Source organism: Dermochelys coriacea, chromosome 18, assembly GCF_009764565.3.
Source record: "Dermochelys coriacea isolate rDerCor1 chromosome 18, rDerCor1.pri.v4, whole genome shotgun sequence".
NCBI classification, from domain to species: domain Eukaryota; kingdom Metazoa; phylum Chordata; order Testudines; family Dermochelyidae; genus Dermochelys; species Dermochelys coriacea.
In genome coordinates this window covers 9,190,457-9,212,795 of record NC_050085.1, presented here as the reverse complement: position 1 = coordinate 9,212,795, position 22,339 = coordinate 9,190,457, and the positions used below count along the sequence as shown (strand labels likewise).

General features: G+C 46.0%; 1 protein-coding gene across 1 annotated transcript; it reads left to right on the top strand.

Moving 5' to 3' along the window:
- The first annotated feature begins 2,822 nt into the window (after window positions 1-2,822).
- Window positions 2,823-12,637, top strand: LOC119845225 (chymotrypsin-like elastase family member 2A). Its single transcript, XM_038377199.1, has 8 exons — window positions 2,823-2,962; window positions 3,267-3,355; window positions 5,466-5,563; window positions 7,617-7,745; window positions 10,360-10,496; window positions 11,242-11,387; window positions 11,755-11,907; window positions 12,620-12,637. Exons 1-8 carry the CDS (start codon window positions 2,920-2,922, stop codon window positions 12,635-12,637), a joined length of 813 nt encoding a protein of 270 aa, XP_038233127.1. The 5' UTR covers window positions 2,823-2,919.
- Window positions 12,638-22,339: the final 9,702 nt, after the last annotated feature.

The window sequence follows — 22,339 nt, the reverse complement described above, 5'->3', positions numbered from 1 at the left end:
AACACGGCTGCTACTCTGTTCCCCCTTACCTAACCCTCAAACCCAGGCCCCTGGTGGCTTTGCCCTGAGCCTGATCCTTCCATTGCAACACCAGAGGCTCCTGGAGGACCTTGTGGACTAGGGGTATGACAAGTTCGGTCACAGAGATCCCTTGGGACTGTCACCTGATGTGCTGAAATTACCTCTGAGCCCATTTTCCGTACCACCTTGGGACTCCAGAACCCTGCCTTGTTGAGTCAGACACGCTAGCCTGCTGCAACACAAATGCCCCCAAACCTGCAGACTTAACTGAAAACAGCTGAGGAGGTTACCTGTCTCCAGAACCCAGACACCCAGTTCCCAATGTGTTCCAAACCTCAAATAAATCCATTTTACTCTGTATAAAGCTTATACAGGGAAAATTCATAAATTGTCTGCCCTCTGTAACATTGATAGAGAGATATGCATGGTTGTTTACTGGCCCAGCTACTAATCACTTACTCTGGGTTCATTAATAAACAAAAGTTTATTTAATCTTTTTATTACTGACCTTGGCACAAAAAATGGGAGTGTGCTAATAAAGTTTGCAGATGATACAAAGCTGGGAGGTATTGCCAATTTGGAGAAGGATCGGGATATTATACAGGAGGATCTGGATGACCTTGTAAACTGGAGTAATAGTAATAGGATGAAATTTAATAGTGAGAAGTGTAAGGTTATGCATTTAGGGATTAATAACAAGAATTTTAGTTATAAGTTGGGGACGCATCAATTAGAAGTAACGGAAGAGGAGAAGGACCTTGGAGTATTGGTTGATCATAGGATGACTATGAGCTGCCAATGTGATATGGCTGTGAAAAAAGCTAATGCAGTTTTGGGATGCATCAGGAGAGGCATTTCCAGTAGGGATAAGGAGGTTTTAGTACCATTATACAAGGCACTGGTGAGACCTCACCTAGAATACTGTGTGCAGTTCTGGTCTCCCATGTTTAAAAAGGATGAATTCAAACTGGAGCAGGTACAGAGAAGGGCTACTAGGATGATCCGAGGAATGGAAAACTTGTCTTCTGAAAGGAGACTTAAGGAGCTTGGCTTGTTTAGCCTAAGTAAAAGAAGGTTGAGGGGAGATATGATTGCTCTCTATAAATATATCAGAGGGATAAATACAGGAGAGGGAGAGGAATTATTTCAGCTCAGCACCAATGTGGACACAAGAACAAATGGGTATAAACTGGCCACCAGGAAGTTTAGACTTGAAATTAGATGAAGGTTTTTAACCATCAGAGGAGTGAAGTTTTGGAAGTTTTCCCAAGGGAAGCAGTGGGGGCAAAAGGTTTTGGTATCTGGTTTTAAGATTCTACTCGATAAGTTTATGGAGGAGATGGTATGATGGGATAATGTGATTTTGGTAAGTAATTGATCTTTAAATATTCAGGGTAAATAGGACTAATCCCCTGAGATGGGATATTAGATGGATGGGATCTGAGTTACCCAGGAAAGAATTTTCTGTAGTATCTGGCTGGTGAATCTTGCCCATATGCTCAGGGTTTAGCTGATTGCCATATTTGGGGTCGGGAAGGAATTTTCCTCCAGGGCAGATTGGAGAGGCCCTGGAAGTTTTTCGCCTTCCTCTGTAGCATGGGGCATGGGTGACTGGAGGGAGGCTTCTCTGCTCCTTGAAGTCTTTAAACCATGATTTGAGGACTTCAATAGCTCAGACATAGGTGAGGTTTTTCGTAGGAGTGGGTGGGTGAGATTCTGTGGCCTGCGCTGTGCAGAAGGTCGGACTAGATGATCAGAATGGTCCCTTCTGACTTAGTATCTATGAAAAAGTGATTTTATTAAGTATACAAAGTAGGATTTAAGTGGTTCTAAGTAATAACAGACAGAATAAAGTAAGTCACCAAGCAAAATAAAGCAAAAACATGCAAGTCTAAGCCTAATATATTAAGAAACTGATTACAGGTAATATCTCACACTTCTCTCACACTAAGCTTCTCTCACAGACTAGACGCCTTCCTAGTCTGGGCCCAATCCTTTCCCCTGGTACAGTCTTTGTTAGATCCAGCAGATATCTCAGGTGGTAAGCAGGGGTTTTCTCATGACTGGCTGCCTCTTTTGTCCTGCTCCACCCTGTTTTATATCTTTGGCACAAGGCGGGACTCTTTTGTCTCTCTGGGTCCCCACCCCTCCTTTTAAATGGAAAAGTACCAGATTTAAGATGAATTTCAGGCGACATGGTCACATGTCACTGTAAGACCCCCAGGCTCCATTCCCCATGGGCTGGCCCACACATACACACGAAGGCTTTCAAGTAACTAATGCCATTTACAACTGATTGTTTCTGGAACACTCTTAATGGCCTCCACTTAATATGTTTACATCAGTGATTAAAGTTTATATCTTATTTTCCTAATTCGAGATATAGAAATAATACATGCAAACAAATAGGATGAACACACTTAGTAGATGACAAGCTTTCTAATGACACCATACAAGGGGTATTTAACGTAAAGCATATTCCAGTTATGTCATATTCATAAGCATCTTTCCATAAAGCATATGGAGTGCAATGTCATAAGGGTTCCCCATGAATTGCTGGAGGGAGATTTATACACACACCCCAAATTCAAGTAATTTTCCCTTCCATCCACATATTTGCGACCAGGACTCAAGGTAGCGGGAGAGCGAACAGCTGCAACAAACAAAATCTAGCTCACGCAGCACTCGTCACCCAAGGCAGAGCTGAAGCCTGCATCTCAAGGTCCATCTTTTTTTAGCATGTGCACACACAGGAAAATGTCCCATGGGTGTGAAACCTTCCCAGTGGTGACTGAGCCGCACGCCGCCTCCTCCAGGCCGTATCTCCCAGAGATAAGCCCTACAGCCATATAAGAGGGCTCAGAAGAGGCACTGCTCCTGACACATCTACAGGGCACCATGATCCGTATCCTGTTCGCTACCCTGATGCTGGCCTCTGGGGGTATGTATCCCATCTAGACATAGGTTTTCATCTGTTTTACCAACTGCAGATTTCTAGCTTGATCCTGTGGTCCTGATGCTGACCAGCAGCCTGGAGGTGCTCAGATATCAGAGTAATGGGTGCAGTGTAAGGGTCAGAATAGAATATGGCTTAGAAACATCTGTAGCAATAAAAAAGGACACCAGATCGGGCCCCAGACCCTACAGAAGAGCAGTTAAACCATGTGTAACACAAAAATCAGGTCAGTTTTGGGTGGTTGGCTTGATCTGTTCTTATTTCTAAAGTGGACCCCATCTTGTCGCAGCCCTCAGTTGTGGGGATCCTGCCTACCCGCCTGTTGTGAACAGAGTGGTTGGAGGAGAAGATGCAAGACCATTCAGCTGGCCCTGGCAGGTTAGTGATTCCCGGGTTTCCTTAGCCCAGTCCAGGATACCTTGAGCCACGTTGCCTTCCCATTACGTTGTGACTTGCTTTGTTCAGCCTGCATTCGCGTTGATGGCATTTCCCTGTCTGTTATGCGATAGCTTTTGAACACAGTATCCGATCAATTCCAAACTTCCAGGGACTGTTCTAGGCATCAGTGCTCAGAGTCCTACTGAGTTTAGTGAAAATCGGAAAATGAGAATGCAGAAAAGTGGAGGACACCTGGGGCCCCCGGCATCTGGTTAGCAAACCCAGCAGCTATAGCTGGGTCTATAATAATAGACATAGATCACCGAAGTGGTTGATGGCAGCCATTGACCCCTTCTAGAGTAACAACATGCCCCAGATCTCAGCCTTGTCCAGAATCCCAATGGAGCAGAAAGTTTTGACCCCCTGAAGGACTTTGCTCCCACATGGAAAGAAAAGAAATAATTTAACAGATTATACAAGCGGCATTATTTACACATATCCCTGACGTAAGGGAGATGGGAGGGCAGCACACAAGGAGCTTAGGGGGTAGAATGGGAAATGCAACTTAAGGACCCATGGTGGCTGCGGTGAGCTCAGCCTACAGAGGCAGCAAAGTGGGAGACCGTGTAGATGTATCATGTCTGTATTCTGAATGGGACACACTACACGGCCAACTGGCCTTGTGCTTAAGGTACAGAAAGAGGTGTGAGAACTGATTTCTATCCCCAGCTCTGCCAAGACTCACTGCCTGCCTTTAAGCAAAAAGAAAAGGAGTACTTGTGGCACCTTAGAGACTAACAAATTTATTAGAGCATAAGCTTTCGTGAGCTACAGCTCACTTCATCGGATGCATTTGGTGGAAAAAAAAAAAGCTTTTTTTTTTTTTTTCCACCAAATGCATCCGATGAAGTGAGCTGTAGCTCACGAAAGCTTATGCTCTAATAAATTTGTTAGTCTCTAAGGTGCCACAAGTACTCCTTTTCTTTTTGCGAATACAGACTAACATGGCTGCTACTCTGAAACCTGCCTTTAAGCAAGTCACTTAGCACCCAAGCCAGCTCCCATTGAAATCAGTGAAGGAGGAGGAACTCTCCCTGGCTTCAGTGGGTGTGGGAATTGGCTCTCTTTGTGCCCAGCCCCATGTGGTGAGCCCTTTGATAAGCTTGTCAATAAATAGCAAACAAGGAGCATGCTGGGAAATGATCCTGATATGCTATTTTGGGACACGGCTCCTCCGTTTCTGATCCTCCTCCCAAGGGCGCGTGTCGGGATTCATTTGCTTATGATGGAGCTCCTCGTACAGAGTGTGCTAAAGATGAGTTACCAATTAATGACTACTATTAATCACAACATCCCAGATGATTGTGCAGCGTTACTGTGCTCTTTTCAAGAACTAACTGGGGAGTGAAGCGATTCCCATCTACAGCTGACAGATCAGCTAAGTGTCAAAGCCTGCTGGGATCCATCAGGATGAAAGCTCTAGAGGAATAAGAGATTGATGTCATTATATTTTGCTAGGTATGCAGAGCTATGCACGGCAAGTAACTGGTGTCTCAAAATAGGGACTATTTAACTCCTAGAATATATTTAAAAAGTAGCACTTATTTAGCTCTTCACCTGTTGAAAGGTTAATAAATGACACCCCTGTACAGTTGATACAATCCCCATGACATATTTGGGCAAATTGTGGCAGAGAAGCTGAGCAACCTACCCATGGTCACACAATGAGTCAAAGGCAAAACAGAAGTGACAACTCAGGAGTTCCCGGATCCCTATTTCCCTAGATTCCATTTCCATGATCAGGTCACTAGCCCACTAAACCCAGTGAAATATTTAAAGAACAAAACCCCCAAACCACCAACAGGGCCCTATTTCTACATAGAGTGACAAAGAGGTGTTTCCTGAACCCATTTCTTCTGTAGCAAATACAATCCTCTGTTTGGCCCATGCTTAGTAAATTTGGGAAAGCAACGGTGAAATGAAACTTTGGAAAAAAGCCTATTCACAAGAGAGTGATCTGTATCCGGAGCACTTGGGTGCTCAGCTTTTCACCTTCCCAACAGAAAGAGAAGTTGATCAGAGAGTAGCATTCTTACCGTATCGTTCCTAGGTCTCCCTGCAATACAGTTCCCGTGGTAACTGGTATCACACCTGTGGGGGAACCCTCATTGCACCCAACTGGGTCCTGACAGCTGCTCACTGTATCAGGTACGTTAGCTGCCGAAGCCTGGACAATCATTTCTTTTAAGTCAACGTGCAGAAAACTGTAAATGCTCTGAGGAAAAGAGAAAACCAAAGCATATTAATAACAGGATCTCCCCCACTAAAAAGTTTATCACGTCTAGATAATGTCTCTGGCAGTGGCCCCTACCTGATGATTCACTGGAAGGGGAAAACTTCCTTCCTTTTCCCCTGCTTGTGCCATGCCCTGCACTGTTGACTTTATTTTTGCATGTATAATAATAAATATTAGTTAATAAATTATTCAGCCCCTTTTAAAATCAGCTGTGGTCTCTTTACAAGCACATGTAGCAGTGAGTTCCATAGGTTCACTAGCGCACCCACTTCCATGAGGAAATATTCCCTTTGGGTTTAAAGTCATCTGCCATCAATTTCAGTGAGAGCTTCTTGTTCTCAGATTATGGGATGATGTCAAAATGTGGGGCATGATCAGCTTTGACTTCATCACCTTAAATGCCTCAGTCTAGGCCAGCTGCCCTACCCAGCACCGCAGTACAGGCCTGTTTCCTGTACACACATGCACTGGGGCTGGTTACTACCACTCCAGTCACGGAAAGCATCGTCAGAGCAGATATGAGCTCTCATGGGTGGGCTGTGTGTGAGGTCAGATTGCCAGGGTGCACAATACTCTTACACACAACTCTGTACCAGTGGAGATGCTTTTGTAATAGACTTTGTCACACTACCAGAGAGGCCTTGGGAATTACTCAGATCTGCCAGGAAATGGCAGCCTCAAGCTCGAAGATCAGCTGGGACCCACATTTAGCAGGAATCTTGACAGGAGGCAGAGGAGCATGTGGAGGTGCAGCCTCTAGCCACTATAGGTTTCAGCATGTAATGCTCCACCCTAAGCCAACAGCTGTTTATATAGCTCAATGCATGCTGGCCCCTGCAGTTCTCAGAGAGTTCCCACTGGAGACCCCTAGGCTGCATTTGGCCACCCTTCCCAAAAAGGCGTGTGACTGTGCAGGAAGCAGGGAGCAACACACCTAAGCATCAAGATAGTTAAGACCAAAGTAGACTGTGAAGAACTTCAAAAAGCTCTCACAAAATTAAGTGACTGGGCAACAAAATGGGAAATGAAATGTAATGTGGATAAATGTAAAGTAATGCACATTGGAAAAAATAACGCCAACTGTACATACAATATGATAGGGGCTAATTTAGCTACAACTAATCAGGAGAAAGATCTTGGAGTCATCGTGGATAGTTCCCTGAAGACATCCACACCGTGTGCAGCAGCAGTCAAAAAAGCAAATGGGATGTTAGGAATCGTTAAAAAAGGGATAGAGAATAAGACAGAGAATATCTTATTGCTCTTATATAAATCCATGGTATGCCCACATCTTGAATACTGCATACAGATGTGGTCCCCTCAGCTCAAAAAAGATAGACTGGCATTACAAAAGGTTCAGAAAAGGGCAACTAAAATGATTAGGAGTTTGGAACGGGTCCCATATGAGGAGAGATTAAAGAGGCTAGGACTTTTCAGCTTGGAAAAGGGGAAACCAAAGGGGGATATGATAGAGGTCTATAAAATCATGAGTGGTGTGGAGAAAGTGAATAAGGAAAAATTATTTACTTGTTCCATAATATAAGTACTAGGGGCCACCAAATGAAATTAATGGGCAGTAGGTTTAAAACAAATAAAAGGACGTTTTTCTTCACTCAGCGCACAGTCAACCTGTGGAACTCCTTGCCTGAGGAGGTTGTGAAGGTTAGGACTATAACAGGGTTTAAAAGAGAATTGGATAAATTCATGGAGGTTGAGTCCATTAATGTCTATTAGCCAGGATGGGTAAGGAATGGTGTCCCTAGCCTCTGTTTGTCAGAGGGTGGAGATGGATGGCAGGAGAGAGATCACTTGATCATTACCTGTTAGGTTCACTCCCTCTGAGGCACCTGGCATTGGCCACTGTTGGTAGACAGGATACTGGGCTAGATGACCCTTGATCTGACCCAGTATGGCCATTCTTATGTTCTTATGTTCTTATCTCTCCCTATTCCTTTTCCTCCCCAGTTTTTCTCTGACCTATCGAGTGTTTCTTGGCAAATACAACCTAAAGGCTACTGAACAAGGATCGATTGCAGCCAGTCCAGAAAAAATCATTGTCCATGAAGGCTGGAACCCAAACCGTGTTGCAAATGGGTAAGTTAATAGCAGCTATTTATAAAAAGTATTAGCGATAGGACCCTAAACCAAAGCCTCTCGGTCCAAACACCCCTACGCGGTGGGCAGCTCCAAATCTGGAGCCAGTTGTTACAGAATAGGCTCAGACTGATGAGTCCAAAATACTGGGTGACTGGATGTGGGGAGTGGTGAAACCTTTCCCCAGTTCAAACCCTTGTCACATTATGGAGGAAGGGTGTGCCTGGCTCAGTGAGCAGATGCCCATCACCCCCAAAGGGACAGATGCCAGTGCAGGAGCCACCTCCTCAATAATTAAGTGATGACTTCAGCCTCCACTATCTCAGAAACTTTCAGACACATTAACCTGAGATGCTGACCACTTGTAGCCATTAAAGAGTACACAGCAGGTTTCATAAGAGTATAGGAGAATTAACCCCTGTGTCTGAACCATATTCCAGCTATTGCAACTGAATTCAGTTCAATGGCTGCAGAGCACAGCTATGTATTGCTTAACAGCTGCCTTGCTCGACCCAACAGTGTCTCCTGCATCTTAGCAGTGGGTGAAGAGACAGGTGTGTGGAGAGGTTCATTTCATACATACATTTAATGTATGTAAAGTCCTTTTAAATCTTCATATGAAAGGTGCTATTAGAAGTGCAAAGTATTATTAGTAACTTGGACTGATGCCACGTTGCTGAAGGATTCCTTGGTTTTGCTAAAGTCCTAGTGCATTAGCTCTGTGAATCAGCTCCATTTCCAATTTTCTACGCATTTCATCCCCAAATATCTGGCCAAGCCCAGCTTTCCAAGCCAGTAGTACAAGAACTAGGATGTAAGAATGGCCATACTGCATCAGACCAATGGTTCATCTAGTCTAGTATCTTGTCTTCTGATAGTGGCCAATGCCAGATGCCTCAGGGGGAATGAACAGAACAGGGCAATCATCAAGTGACAGTCAGAGGCTTAGGGACACCCAGAGCATGGGGCTGCATCCCTGACCATCTTGGCTAATAGCCATCCATGGACCTGACCTCCAGGAACTTATCTAGTTGTTTTTTGAACCCCATTATAGTTTTGACCTTCACAACATCCCCTGACTGTGTTGTATGAAGAAGTATTTCCTTATGTTTGTTTTAAACTTGCTGCCTATTAATGAGCCCTGGTTCTTGTGTTACATGAAGGAGTAAATAACATATTCTCCACACCAGTCATGATTTCATAGACCTCAGCCATATCCCCTCTTCGTCATCTCTTTTCCAAGGTGAAAAGTCCCAGTCTTCTTAATCTCTCCTCATACAGAAGCTGTTCCATACCCCTAATGATTTTTATTGACCTTCTGTGCCTTTTCCAATTCTAATAGATCTGTTTTAAGATGGGGTGACCAGAACTGCAAGCCGTATTCAAGTGTGGGCATACCAGGGATTAATAGAATGGCATTGTGCTCTTATGATAACTGCCCAGGTTCGACCTGGCTCCCTTAGGGGCCTGAACACCAAGCAATTGAGAAACTTGCTACATTATGTTATCTACCAAATGTAGGGCTGAACACCATTAAACAGAGCCAGACTATGTCCGACTGCAGCCGACACTTTTAGATTCCACTGGTTATTACACCTCAGTCTAGTAGTTACAGGGCACAATATGATGATGTTTATTGAGGCTCAGGACGGCTTGAAAAATTACTTAAATGCTTCCCCTCTGGAGAGGAAAGGTACAGCACACTGCCCTGCTGTGAGGGAAGGGTTTTGGCAAACCCCGAGTGGTAAAAAGAAAATCCAATATCGATTATAGAATCATTGGTGCTCACACAGCACAGATGAGCCCTTGTAAGTTTGGATGCTGACTCGGCAATAAACTGAAACACAAACCTCACAGCCTCACACAAGGAAAGTCCTGGTGCTCCAACAGGGCCGGGGGGCATTAAGGCATGAGGTTGAGGTGGAGTACGTGCAGCACTGACTGGAAGAGAAGGAGTTATGCCTCTTGAATTCTCTTTTATCTATTTGGGGGGTTCCAAGACAAAGACAGGGTTTCACTTCCCCGGCCCCGACAGAACACCTGCCCCAGCGTGAGGAGGAAGCCTCTGGCTGAAAGGCCATTTCTTGGGAGACTCTGAGTAGAAGGATGAGTCGGTAACAGCATGGGCATTTCCCAACCACCACAGGGAGCTGAACAGAAATGAGTCCTTGACAAACCTTGATGAGCCTGAAGGTCCAGGAGCCTCTCCATGTATTCTCCAGAAGTTTTCACAGTCACAGGCTAAGTTTACCCCAAAGCTTGACAGAGACAGGCCAAGCCTCTCAAACTGAGCCCCATGTGGGCAGAGGAGCTGGAGATAATGGGGCCTGGATTTCCACATGGCTTTTGGGCCAGGAGGAAGGAAAATCAAGGTGCTCCACCAGGGCCTATGGGCACTGAGGCATGTGTTTGCATGTGGTATGGGCAACACCAAGGGGTGGGATGCCTCTGCCATGGCCTGAGGACATTCCTTCCCTCCTCCTTCCCCAAAAGGCAGGGCTCCCTCTTTCGAATAGGTGGAACTCTCTATAAATGCTACGTATTAATGCATCTGTGTTTTCTTCCACTCTCCCTCTGTGCCCGCTCTCTCCCCAAACCCGGCTTCCGAACACAGCAACGACATCGCTTTGATCAAACTCTCCCGGAGCGTTGCCCTGAGCAATCAAATCCAGCCGGCCTGCCTCCCTCTAGCAGACAGTCTCCTGGCCTCTGGTGTCGTCTGCTACGTAACAGGATGGGGAAGGCTGTACAGTAAGTGTTAATACAGTTCAGTGGTAACACTAAGTCCATCTGTGTTAACGTCTCCTTTGGGATTGGCTGGAATAAGGTTCTTTTTTCCAGTGCCCCTCAGCCCTCAATTCAAAGAGAGAGCTGACCAGGCTCTGGCTCCACTCCTTCACCAGAGATGTTTTTGCATTTTCCTTGCAGAATGTTTAGCTTTTGTCAGGACCCCAGCTGAGGCCTCAAGATGCAATTGTAACCCAAGTCAGAGTGGTCTGAAGGCTGCTGGGGCTGCTAGTGCTCATGGAAGAGTTGAAAAGCCACTTTAAAGAAGTGAATGTTAGTGATGGACCGCCAGCCTAGAATAGGGAAGTCCCTGTGCAGAGAATGGGTACAATGCAGGCAACAGGCTTGTGCATCAATCCTGACCAGGATGCATCACCTAGAGAGGTGAGAGCACAGAGCAGAGATCCTGGCTTATTCATTCCTTGGCCTGTTTGCTGATGCTGCCACCAGTAGAGTGTTGATATGTGAATGTTACAGTGCTAGGCCACCAGCCGATTTCCCATGAGATATTGACAGAGACATTGTTAAAATGCACGAAGATTATCCATCTAGTTCAGACACTTTTCTGAAGGAAGGATGCACTAAGGACTGGATTCTGCAACCGCTCTGTGCTTGGAATCCCTGTTGAATCTTGTACCTGGATATGTTATTTTGCTCTATCTTCTCTGCCAGGAGCTAATGCTACTCCCTTGTTTCTCTTCCCTTCCAGCAAACGGTGCTCTCCCAGATAAACTGCAGCAAGGACCTTTGCCCGTTGTTGTTTACGCCACCTGTTCCCTGCCTACCTGGTGGGGTAGCTCAGTAAAAACCACTATGATCTGTGCAGGCGGCGACGGAGTGATCTCCAGCTGCAACGTGAGTCCAGAACACTTGGCATTTATGGGAATGGCTTTAGAGAGTTCTGCATTATGTGAAGGGATTCTGAAGATGGGACCTACCCATTCTAGTTGCGCTTTGAAGCCCCATTCGTAAAGGTTGATAGCAATTAACGTTTTGAAGGACTATTTAATAAACGCATTTCTATACCCTCATATGCAAGAGGGATCCACCCCAAACCCCTGGATCCAAACTCCCCCTAAATGTTGGACCTGAACATGGAAGCTGGGAGCCATCTCATAAGACAGAACCTATATTCATTTCATTCACACTCCTGTCTTTCTACCATGTCCCATCTCTAATTATATGAAACCCGTTCAATGACTGTGCCTCTCCTTCCTTGCAGGGGGACTCTGGTGGCCCACTGAACTGCAGAGGTTCTGACGGCAGATGGGAAGTTCATGGCATAGTCAGCTTCGGCTCCTCGCTAGGCTGTAATTATTACCGCAAACCCTCCGTCTTCACTCGAGTCTCCGCTTTCAACAACTGGATCGCTACAGTAAGGGTCTAGTGTTTGCTCCTGAGCAAGAACAAACTCTGCTGTGAACTTCTAAATGGTCATTCGGGGTAAAACAAAACAAAACACCCACTAAACAGTTCAAGACCGAGGGTTTGTCCATATGGGTACATTGGCCAGCAGTAGTTTCCAATATGGACACACTTACCCCGGAATAGCTAGTGCACTTTAAATTCACCCCCTAACTTATTCCATTATAACTTCACCGCATAGACAATCCCTTAACACAACAAAAGAGAATGTTGTCTTGTTTCTAGAGAATTAGTTCCTGCAGTGAATTTGAGGTGTCTTCTGATTGAATGCAACTATCCAAATGATCTTCACTCCTAACCATCGGACATTTTGGCATAAATCTGTTATGCTGGATATTAAGAATATATTTATAGAGTTTTAATACATGTTAATTGATGTTCAACAACTTAATTATCTATCATCTATTACTATTACAATCAATAACACATATCGCTTATGGCTATAATTTTCTTATCAAATATTTAACAACTATAAATTAACCCTTAATCTAAAGCATGACACAGAAGCCAAATCACCTGTCTTAAATCCTTAGGAAGAGAGAGGGTTGTAGGACTGGTTTATGTATTTAAAGGGACAATTTGTAGAGTCTGGATGTCCCTGTTTACAGATTTTCTTAGTTTTCTAGTCTGATTTCCCCCCCTTTGCTTTCCACTTTCTGCAGGTTATGGCAAACAACTAACCTGAAGAGCCGTGGACAACAGACTAACCCTGTGCTGGGGGAAGGGAAGCTATTTTGCTGCTTGAAATAAAGTTGTAATCACAAAATTCCAATCTGCGGTGCTGAAGGAGTCTGTGTATAATAAATAATCAACATCTGTTTGCCTCGGGGAAGAGGAGGGTTTAGGATGGCAGCACATGACACGGTTGCAGGTAGTTATGCAAGGGAGCATTTTCTTCCATTAGATAAAACCTAATGTTAATGAAAGTGGAATATGAAGCATGACACAAGAATGGGGGGACGGGATGGGGGGCTCCTTCCACAGAGCCATCTCCTTCCACAGTGGTTGACATGAGAAATGTGTGTTGTCACCCTAGTGTCCCCTCACTCCCTTCTAATGCCACATTCCCAAACTAGGCTCCAGCTGCCAACTCTCCCTTTGCCTTACACCTGAGCATGGGGGAATGATAAGAACTATAAATCACAAGAACCTGGCAATGCTCTTGATGGGAACCCAAAATACGCAATGCAGAGCTCCCGGCACTTCCCCTTTCAGTGATTTGATGCCTTTACTCGTTGTGTTATGGCTGACCGTTGGAAGTAATCCTGGAGTGGCTACTGGCTGAATTGCATGCCATAGTACAAGGAACCACCTGAAAGCCACTTTGAAATATCAGGGAGGCTTCTAAAGACTGAGGATAATTTTTGATGATACATTTTTACCCTTTTAAGGGGAATGGAGCCCATGGAGCTTATCTCTTCCCAGCAGCCCATAAATCTCATAGCAACAGGAGTTCCAGGTGCACCTGCAGAGGGAAAATTGAAGCCAGTGTTCATTTTTCTATCACTAAAATATTTTACCCACTTGGAAAGAGTTAGGGAAAGGCCATAAATTCACCCTGTCTGCTTTGAGCTTGAACTACCCAACAGAAACAGCCTGGAAGGACTGAGGGCCACCTACATCCCCATTGACTTTAGTCAAATGATCCTAACAAGATGCTCTGATGCTCCAGAAAGGAGCAAAATTGATGCCAGACAATTGGTCAAATCAGTCCTGCACACGTGAGCAAGAATCAGGATGAGCTATGGCCTGGGGAACGTTCCAACTCAAAGCCAGATGGATGAAAGGTGCCATATTTGTAAGCAGGGTCTGAATGAATGCTCCCCTGGCAGTTAGCTTGGAGGGGGAGAGACTTTGGTTGTGTTTATGTAAATACAGTTTGCTCCTGCTTAGATATTCAGCAAACAGAGCTGTGTCAAAGTGATCAACTTTGGCTGGTGTTGGGTTACAAATCACCTTAGTACTGAATGCAGGGGTAGTGAAATATGGTTACCAATGTTGTAATAATTGTAGGAATACAGGGAAGTAGGACTGAGCTTAACCTGTCCCAAATGAGGGGGGTCAGTTGAAAGAACCTCGTTAAGCCATGGGCTTGAATGCCGGAGCCCTGTGAAACTAAGAGAAAGAGAAAGGGGAACAGGTGTCCCAGCTACGGGGTTGCAAATCTTTTCCAAGGGTTCTCCCTAGGCTGGTTTAATGTGTTCTTCCCTACTCTTCAAAGACTAGTGCTAAATTGGCTTCATTAAGAGTCTCTTTGTTATTTTAAATACTTAAGCAGAGCTTAAAATCAGATATGGTAGGACTGTATTCTGCCCAGAGCTGAAAATCACTAAGCAACTGACTACAGTGGTCATAGCAGAGAGGTGGTAGTGGGGTGGGGCAGGAGCAAGGTGGCTTTTACCCACAACCACACACACACACTCACACTCATGGCGGGAGGAGAATTCATGCAGGTGCATCTCTGAACTCTAGGTCTGCACTGACCAGGGACAATGACTGTGAGTGGAGAGTTAAGGGGGGGGGGGATATGGTATAGGGACTTTGGTGTTGGACTCAAGAACCTGAAGCAAAAGACGCTGCCCAGTGTACTCTGGGGAGGGTGTCTTGCTCACGCTTTTATGTTGATGAATATCGCTTGTGTTGTTTTCTCAGATTAATGCTAGGTTACTTTTATAAAGAAACTCTTTCTACCTCAAATATCAGAGGGGTAGCTGTGTTAGTCTATATCCACAAAAACAATGAGAAGTCCGGTGGCACCTTAAAGAGTAACAGATTTATTTGGGCATAAACTTTCATGGGTAAAAACCCACTTCTTCAGATGCATGAAGTGAAGAGGAATTGGTTTATGATCCCCTTTGGAAAAGCCTGTGTGGTATGTGCATCAACTGGCAAGTGTAAACCAGAGTGCTTACAAAGGTGGGAGACCTGGGCCAGGGAGCGCTTGAGGAACTGGGGTGTGTTTGTAGCATCAGCACTGGTCCTGGGGGCCTAGGACAGCTAGCCCCTGATGTCCCATAGCCATGATGGGGAAACAGAGAGCCTGTGCCTAGGGCCCATGCCAGAGAGGCCAAAAGAAAGTGCTGGAGTCTACTCAGACTAAGGAAAGCCTAAACCTCACACGGCCCAGTGTGGTGCGACCCATACACAGCAGCCTGGTGAGTTTCCAGCAGGAACACCTTTACCAGGGCAGTGAAAAAGTTCTTACATACAGTTTCTAGCTTCCCAATCACTTTGGGGCTGAAGAAGAAGGGGGGGGCAAATTGTCTTTGTGGCTTTATATTTTTGAGGGGGGGAGCTCTAATTATTGTTCCCAAGTGCCCACGGGTCTCCCCATCTCACCCCCTGAAAAAAGGCCACTTAGGCAAAGGTCTTATAATATTCCAATGTCCGTACCTTCAATGCAGGCTCGTCCCAGGCCTTTGCCCTTTTGGCCACATGTCCAAATATCCTTCCTCACCCATGCCCCCCCCTTACCTAATTCTCAAACCCAGACCCAGGCAGCTTTGCCCTGAGCCCCAACCTTTCATTGCAACACCAGAGGCTACTGAAGGGCTACTTGTGGACTAAGGGTTCCCCCATGAATTGCTGGAGGGAGATTTACAGCCCCAAATTCAGGTAATTTTCCCTTCCATCCACATATTTGCAACCAGGACTCAAGGTAGCGGGAGAGCGAACAGCTGCAACAAACAAAATCCAGCTCACGCAGCACTCCCCACCCAAGGCAGAGCTGAAGACTGCATCTCAAGGTCCATCTTTTTTTAGCATTTGCACACACAGGAAAATATCCCATGGGTGCGAAACCTTCCCACTGGTGACTGAGCCACACGCCCCCTCCTCCAGGCTGTATCTCCCAGAGATAAACCCCACAGCCATATAAGAGGGGTCAGGAGAGGAATTGCTCCTGACACAGCTACACGGCACCATGATCCGTATCCTGTTCACTATCCTGACATTGGCCGCTGGGCGTATGTATCCCGCCTAGACGTAGTTTTTCATCTGTTTTACCAACTGCAGACTATGAGCTTCATCCTGTGGTCCTGACGCTGACCAACAGCCTGGAGGTGCTCAGATATCAGAGTAATGGGCGCAGTGTAAGGGTCAGAATAGACTATGGCTTAGAAACATCTGTAGCGATAGAAAGGTCACCAGATTTGTCCCCTGAACCTACAGAAGAGCAGTTCAACCATGTGTAACCCAAAGATCAGGTCAGTTTTGGTTGGTAGCGTGATAAGTCCTTATTTCTAAAGTGGACCCCATCTTGTCACAGCCCTCAGTTGTGGGGATCCCGCCTACCCACCAGTCTTGACCAGAATGGATAGAGGAGAAGATGCAAGACCATTCAGCTGGCCCTGGCAGGTTAGTGATTTCCGGGTTTCCTTAGCCCAGTCCAGGATACCTTGAGCCACGTTGCCTTCCCATTACGTTGTGACTTGCTTTGCTCAGCCTGCACTCGCGTTGATGGCATTTCCCTGTCTGTTATGCGATAACTTTTAAACATGGTATCCGATCAATTCCAAACTTCCAGGGAACGTTCTAGGCCTCAGCGGTCAGAGCCCTACTAAGTTTAGTAAGAAACGGAAAACAAGAAGGCAGAAAGGTGGAGGACACCTGGAGCCCCCGGCATCTGGTTAGCAAACCCAGCAGCTATAGCTGGATCTATAATAATAGACATAGATCAACAAAGTGGTTGATGGCAGCCATTGACCCCTTCCAGTGTAACAACATGCTCCAGATCTCAGCCCTGTCCAGCATCCCAATGGAGCGGAAGGCTTTGACCCCCTGAAAGACTTCGCTCCCACATGGAAAGAAAAGAAATAATTTAACAAATTATAAATGTTTAACTGTTTACACATGTCCCTGACGTGAGGGGGACGGGAGGGCAGCACACAAAGAGCTTAAGGGGTAGAATGAGGAATGCAACTTAAGGACCCCGGTGCGTGAGGTGAGCTCAGCCTACAGAGGCAACAAAGTATAGGTGTATCGTGGCTGTATTCTTACCGTGTAGATGTATCGTGTCTGTATTCTGAATGGGACACGCTACAAGGCCAACTGGCCTTGTGCTTAAGGTGCAGGAAGAGGTGTGAGAACTGATTTATATCCCCAGCTCTGCCACAGACTCACTACCTGCCCTTAAGCAAATAACTTAGCACCCAAGCTAGCTCCCATTGAAATCAGTGAAGAAGGAGGAACTCTCCCAGGCTTCAGTGGGTGTGGGAACTGGTTCTCTTTGCATCCAGGGCCATGTGTTGAGTGCTTTGATAAGCTTGTCACTAAATAGCAAACAAAGAGCATGCTGGGAAATGATCCTGACATGCTCTTTTGGGACACAGTACCTCCGTTTCTGATCCTCCTCCCAAGGGCGCGTGTCGGGATTCATTTGCTAATGCTGGAGCTCCTCGTAAGGAAGATGCTAAAGACGAGTTAAAAATTAAGGACTACAGTTAACTACCCATCTCAGATGGTTGTGCAGCATTACTGTGCTCTTTTAAAGAACTAATTGGGGAGTGAAGTGATTCCCATCTTCAGCTGACAGGTCAGCTAAGTGTCAAAGCCTGCTGGGATCCATCAGGATCAAAGCTCTAGAGGAACCAGAGATTGATGTGATTATATTTTGCTTCATCTGCAGAGCCATGCTCAGCAAATGACTCATGTCTGAAAAGAGTGAGTATTTAACTCCTAGAATATATTTTAAATTTAGCACTTACTTAGCTCTTCACCTGTTGAAGGGTTAATAAATGACACCCTGTACCGTTTATACAATCCCCATGGCATATTTGGGCAACTGTGGCAGATGGGCTAAGCAACCTACCCATGGTCACACAATCAGTCAAAGGCAGAATAGAAGTGACAACTCAGGAGTTCCCGGATCCCTATTTCCCTAGATTCCATTTCCATGATCAGGTCACTAGCCCACTAAACCCAGTGAAATATTTAAAAAACAAAACCCCCAAACCACCAACAGGGCCCTATTTCTACATAGAGTGACAAAGAGGTGTTTCCTGAACCCATTTCTTCTGTAGCAAATACAACCCTCTGTTTGGCCCATGCTTAGTAAATTGCTTTGGGAAAGCAATGGTGAAATGAAACTTTGGAAAAAAGCTTTTTCACAAGAGAGTGATCTGGAACCCGGAGCACTTGAGTGCTCAACTTTTCACCTTCCCAACAGAAGCAGAAGTCGATCAGTGAATAGCATTCTTACCATATCGTTCCTAGGTCTCCCTGCAATACAGTTCCCATGGTAACTGGTATCACACCTGTGGGGGAACCCTCATTGCACCCAACTGAGTCCTGACAGCTGCTCACTGCATCCGGTATGTTATCTGCCAAAGCCTAGACAATCATTTCTTTTAAGTCAACCTACAGAAAGCTGTCAATGCTCTGAGGGAGAGAGAAAGCTAAAGCACATTAATAACAGGCTCCCTCCCAACTAAAAAGGTTATCACATCTAGATCATGTTTCTGGCAGTGGCCCCTACCTGATGATCCACTGGAAGGGGAAAACTACCTTCCTCTTCCCCTGCTTGTGCCATGCCCTGCACTGTTGGCTTTATTTTTGCATGTATAACAATAAATATTAGTTATTAAATTATCCAGCCATTTTTAAAATCAGCTGTGTTCTCTTTACAAGCACATGTAGCAGTGAGTTCCATAGGTTCACTAGCGCACCCACTTCCATGAGGAAATATTCCCTTTGGGTTTAAGGTCATCTGCCATCAATTTCAGTGAGAGCTTCTTGTTCTCAGATTATGGGACGGTGTCAAAATGAAGGGCGTGATCAGCTTTGACTTCATCACCTTAAATGACTCAGTCTAGGCCAGCTGCCCTACCCAGCACCGCAGTACAGGCCTGTTTCCTGTACACACATGCACTGGGGCTGGTTACTACCACTCCAGTCACGGAAAGCATCGTCAGAGCAGATATGAGCTCTCATGGGTGGGCTGTGTGTGAGGTTAGATTGCCAGGGTACACAATACTCTTACACACACCTCTGTACCAGTGGAGATGCTTTCGTAATAGACTTCGTCACACTACCAGAGAGGCCTTCTGAATTGCTCAGATGTGCCAGGAAATGGCAGCCTCAAGCTCGAAGATCAGCTGGGGCCCACGTTTAGCAGGAATCTTGGCAGGAGGCAGAGGACCATGTGGAGATGCAGCCTCTAGCCACTATAGGTCCCAGCATGCAATGCTCCATCCTAAGCCAACAGCTGTTAATGTAGATCAATGCATGCTGGCCCCTTCAGTTCTCAGAGGGTTCCCACTAGACATCCCAGGCTGCGTTTGGCCATCCTTCCCAAAGAGGCGTGTGACTGCGCAGCAAGCCAGGAACTACACAGCTAAGCATGTCTCCCTGTTTCTTTTCCTCCCCAGCTTTTCTCAGACCCATTGAGTGTTTCTTGGCAAATTCAACCTAAGTGTTGCTGAAAAAAGATCAATTGCAGTCAGTCCACAAAAAATCATTGTCCATGAAGGCTGGAACCCAAACAGTGTTGCAGATGGGTAAGTTGATAGAAGCTATTTGTACAAAGTATGAGAGACAGGGCCCCAAACCAAACACTCCTGCATGGTGGGCAGCTCCAAATCTGGAGCCAGTTATTACAGCATAGGCCAGAGGTCACCAAACTGTGGGTGGAGGAACATTCTGGGGGGATGCAGCTGGGGCCTGGGCCAGCTCCCCATGTGGGGTGAGGAGGGACCACCACCCAGCTCCTCTTCTGGCCCCAGCCCCAACGGTTGGCCCCAACCCCACACCCCAGGCCCTGGCAGTTGGCCTAAATCCCCACCTGAGACTCCACTCCCAGCCCCGGCCCCCTTACCCCGTCTGCATCCCCCCCACCCAGAGCTGTAGCCCTGTGTCCAGCCTGGGGGAGAGGGGACGCAGGCTGGAGTAAGGGAGGATGGGAGGTAAAAAGTTTGGGGACCACCGGCATAGGCTCATATTGATGATTCCAAAATACCAGGAGACTGGATGTGGGGAGTACTGAACCCTTTCCCCAGTTCAAACCATTGTCCCATTATGGAGGATAGGCGTGTCTGGCTCAGCAATCAGATGCCCATGGCTCCCAGAGAAATAGATGCCAATGCAGGAGCCACATCCCCAAAAGTTAAGCCTTCAGCTTCCACTATCTCAGAAATTTCCAGACACACTCACCTGAGCTGCTGACCACTTGTGGCTATTGAAGAGTCCACAGCAGTTTCTGTAAGAGTACAAGTGAATTAACCCCAGTGTCCTAGTCTAATTCCAGCTATTGCAACTGAATTCAATTCAACGCCTCTAAACTGCTGTGTGACACAGCTGTGCATTGCTTAACAGCTGTCTTGCTTGACCCAACAGTGTCTCCTGCATCTTAGCAGTAGGTGAGGGGAGCTCTCACCAGACAGGTGTGTGGAGAGTTTCATTTAATGTATGTAAGTTCTTTGAAATCCTTAGATGAAAGGTGCTACTAGAAGTGCAAAGTATTATTAGTAACTTGGATTGATGCCACGTTGCTGAAGGACTCCTTGGTTCTGCTAAAGTCCCAGTGCATTAGCTCTGCTAATCAGCTCCATTTCCAACTTTCTGTGTGTTGCCTCCCCAAGTATGTGGCCAAGCCCAGCTCCCCAAGGCAGTAGTACAAGAACCAGGACAGAAACGGCCATATTGCCTCAGACCAATGGTCCATCTAGTCCAGTATCTTGTCTTCAGACAGTGGCCAGTGCTACCTCAGAGGGAATAAACAGAACAGGGCAATCATCGAATGACAATCAGAGGCGTAGTGACAGCTGGAGCACGGGCTGTGTCCCTGACCCTCTTGGCTAATAGCCATCCATGGACCTGACCTCCAGGAACTTATCTAGTTGTTTTTGAACCCCATTAGTTTCGACCTTCACAACATCCTGACTTTGTGTTGTGTGAAGAACTTCCTTATGTTTCTTTTAAACCTGTTGCCTATTAATGAGCCCTGATTCTTGTGTTATGAGAAAGAGTAAATAACAGTTCCTTATTCACGTTCTCCACACCAGTCATGATTTCATAGACCTCAGTCATATCCCCTCTTCGTCATCTCTTTTCCAAGGTGAAAAGTCCCAGTCTTCTTAATCTCTCTTCATACAGAAGCTGTTCCATAGCCCTAATGATTTTTATTGACCTTCTGTGTCTTTTCCAATTCTAATATATCTGTTTTGAAATGGGGTGACCAGAACTGCACGCCGTTTTCAAGTGTGGGCATACCAGGGATTAATAGAATGGCATTGTGCTCTTATGATAACTGCCCAGGGTCGAGCAGCCTCCCTTAGGGGCCTGAACACCAAGCAATTGAGAAACTTGCTACATTATGTTATCTACCAAATGTAGGGCTGAACACCATTAAACAGAGCTAGACTATGTCCAACTGCAGCCGACACTTTTAGATTCCACTGGTTTATTCCAAGCAATCCCTCTGTGCTTGGAATCACTGTTGACTCTTGTACCTGGATATGTCATAGGCTGTTTCTTGACTTTTATGGGGAATGGAGCCCATGGTGCTTCTCTCTCCCCAGCAGCCCATAAATCTCAAACTAACTGGAGTTTCATGCGCACCTGCAGAGGGGAAACACAAGCCAGTGTTCATTTTTCTACCACTATAAAATTTTACCCACTTGGAAAGAGTTAGGGAAAGGCCATAAATTCACCTTGTCTGCCTTGAGTTTTCAGAGCCAGGAACTACCCAACAGAAACAGCCTGGAAGGACTGAGGGCCACCTACATCCCCATTGCCTTTAATCAAATGGTCCTAACAAAGAAGCTCTGATGCTCCAGAAAGGAGCAAAACCGAAGCCAGACAATTGGTCAATTTAGTCCTGCATACGTGAGCAAGGATCAGGATGAACTATGGCCTGGGGAATGTTCTGACTCAAAGCCAACTGGCGGAGGGAAGCTGCAAGGGTGCAAAGGACAATAAGTACTTATAGTAGCAGTAACTTACGTGGATTTCGAGAGACCACGTTTTAGCACAGCGAAGGGAATGTACAGTAGCAAACCGCAGCGCTCCAGATTCTCCCCTTTCGTGCACAGACCACCTCACCGATCTTAGCTCTGCCATATCACTTGTCCAGAAGGCGCGTGTTGCTTAGCTGCAGTTCCCTGTGGCACGACAGGGCCCCCCCAGCTCCATTTCCCACAGATAAGTCTTCTGCTTCCCTCTCTCTGGAAGAGCATTAACAGTGCAGGTGCCAGGCATACCATGTTTCTACAATAAAGCCAATCAGACTCATACATAAGACCAACACCCAAATGAGTCAGCTGCAGGGGAAAATAATGTAATTGGTGTCTTAAAACAGAAACCAAAGGAATCACGCTCCTGATTTTATTTAAAGAGAGAATCGGCCATTAAGCATCAGACTAGCTGCAGCTAGTCTAAGCTACTCT

Excerpts from the sequence above, each read along its gene's own strand:
- LOC119845225 (XM_038377199.1), top strand. The coding sequence starts at position 2,920 with ATGATCCGTATCCTGTTCGCTACCCTGATGCTGGCCTCTGGGG. Across the intron at positions 3,356-5,465 it reads CATTCAGCTGGCCCTGGCAG|GTCTCCCTGCAATACAGTTC; the intron begins GTTAGTGATTCC and ends TATCGTTCCTAG. Across the intron at positions 5,564-7,616 it reads ACAGCTGCTCACTGTATCAG|TTTTTCTCTGACCTATCGAG; the intron begins GTACGTTAGCTG and ends TTTCCTCCCCAG.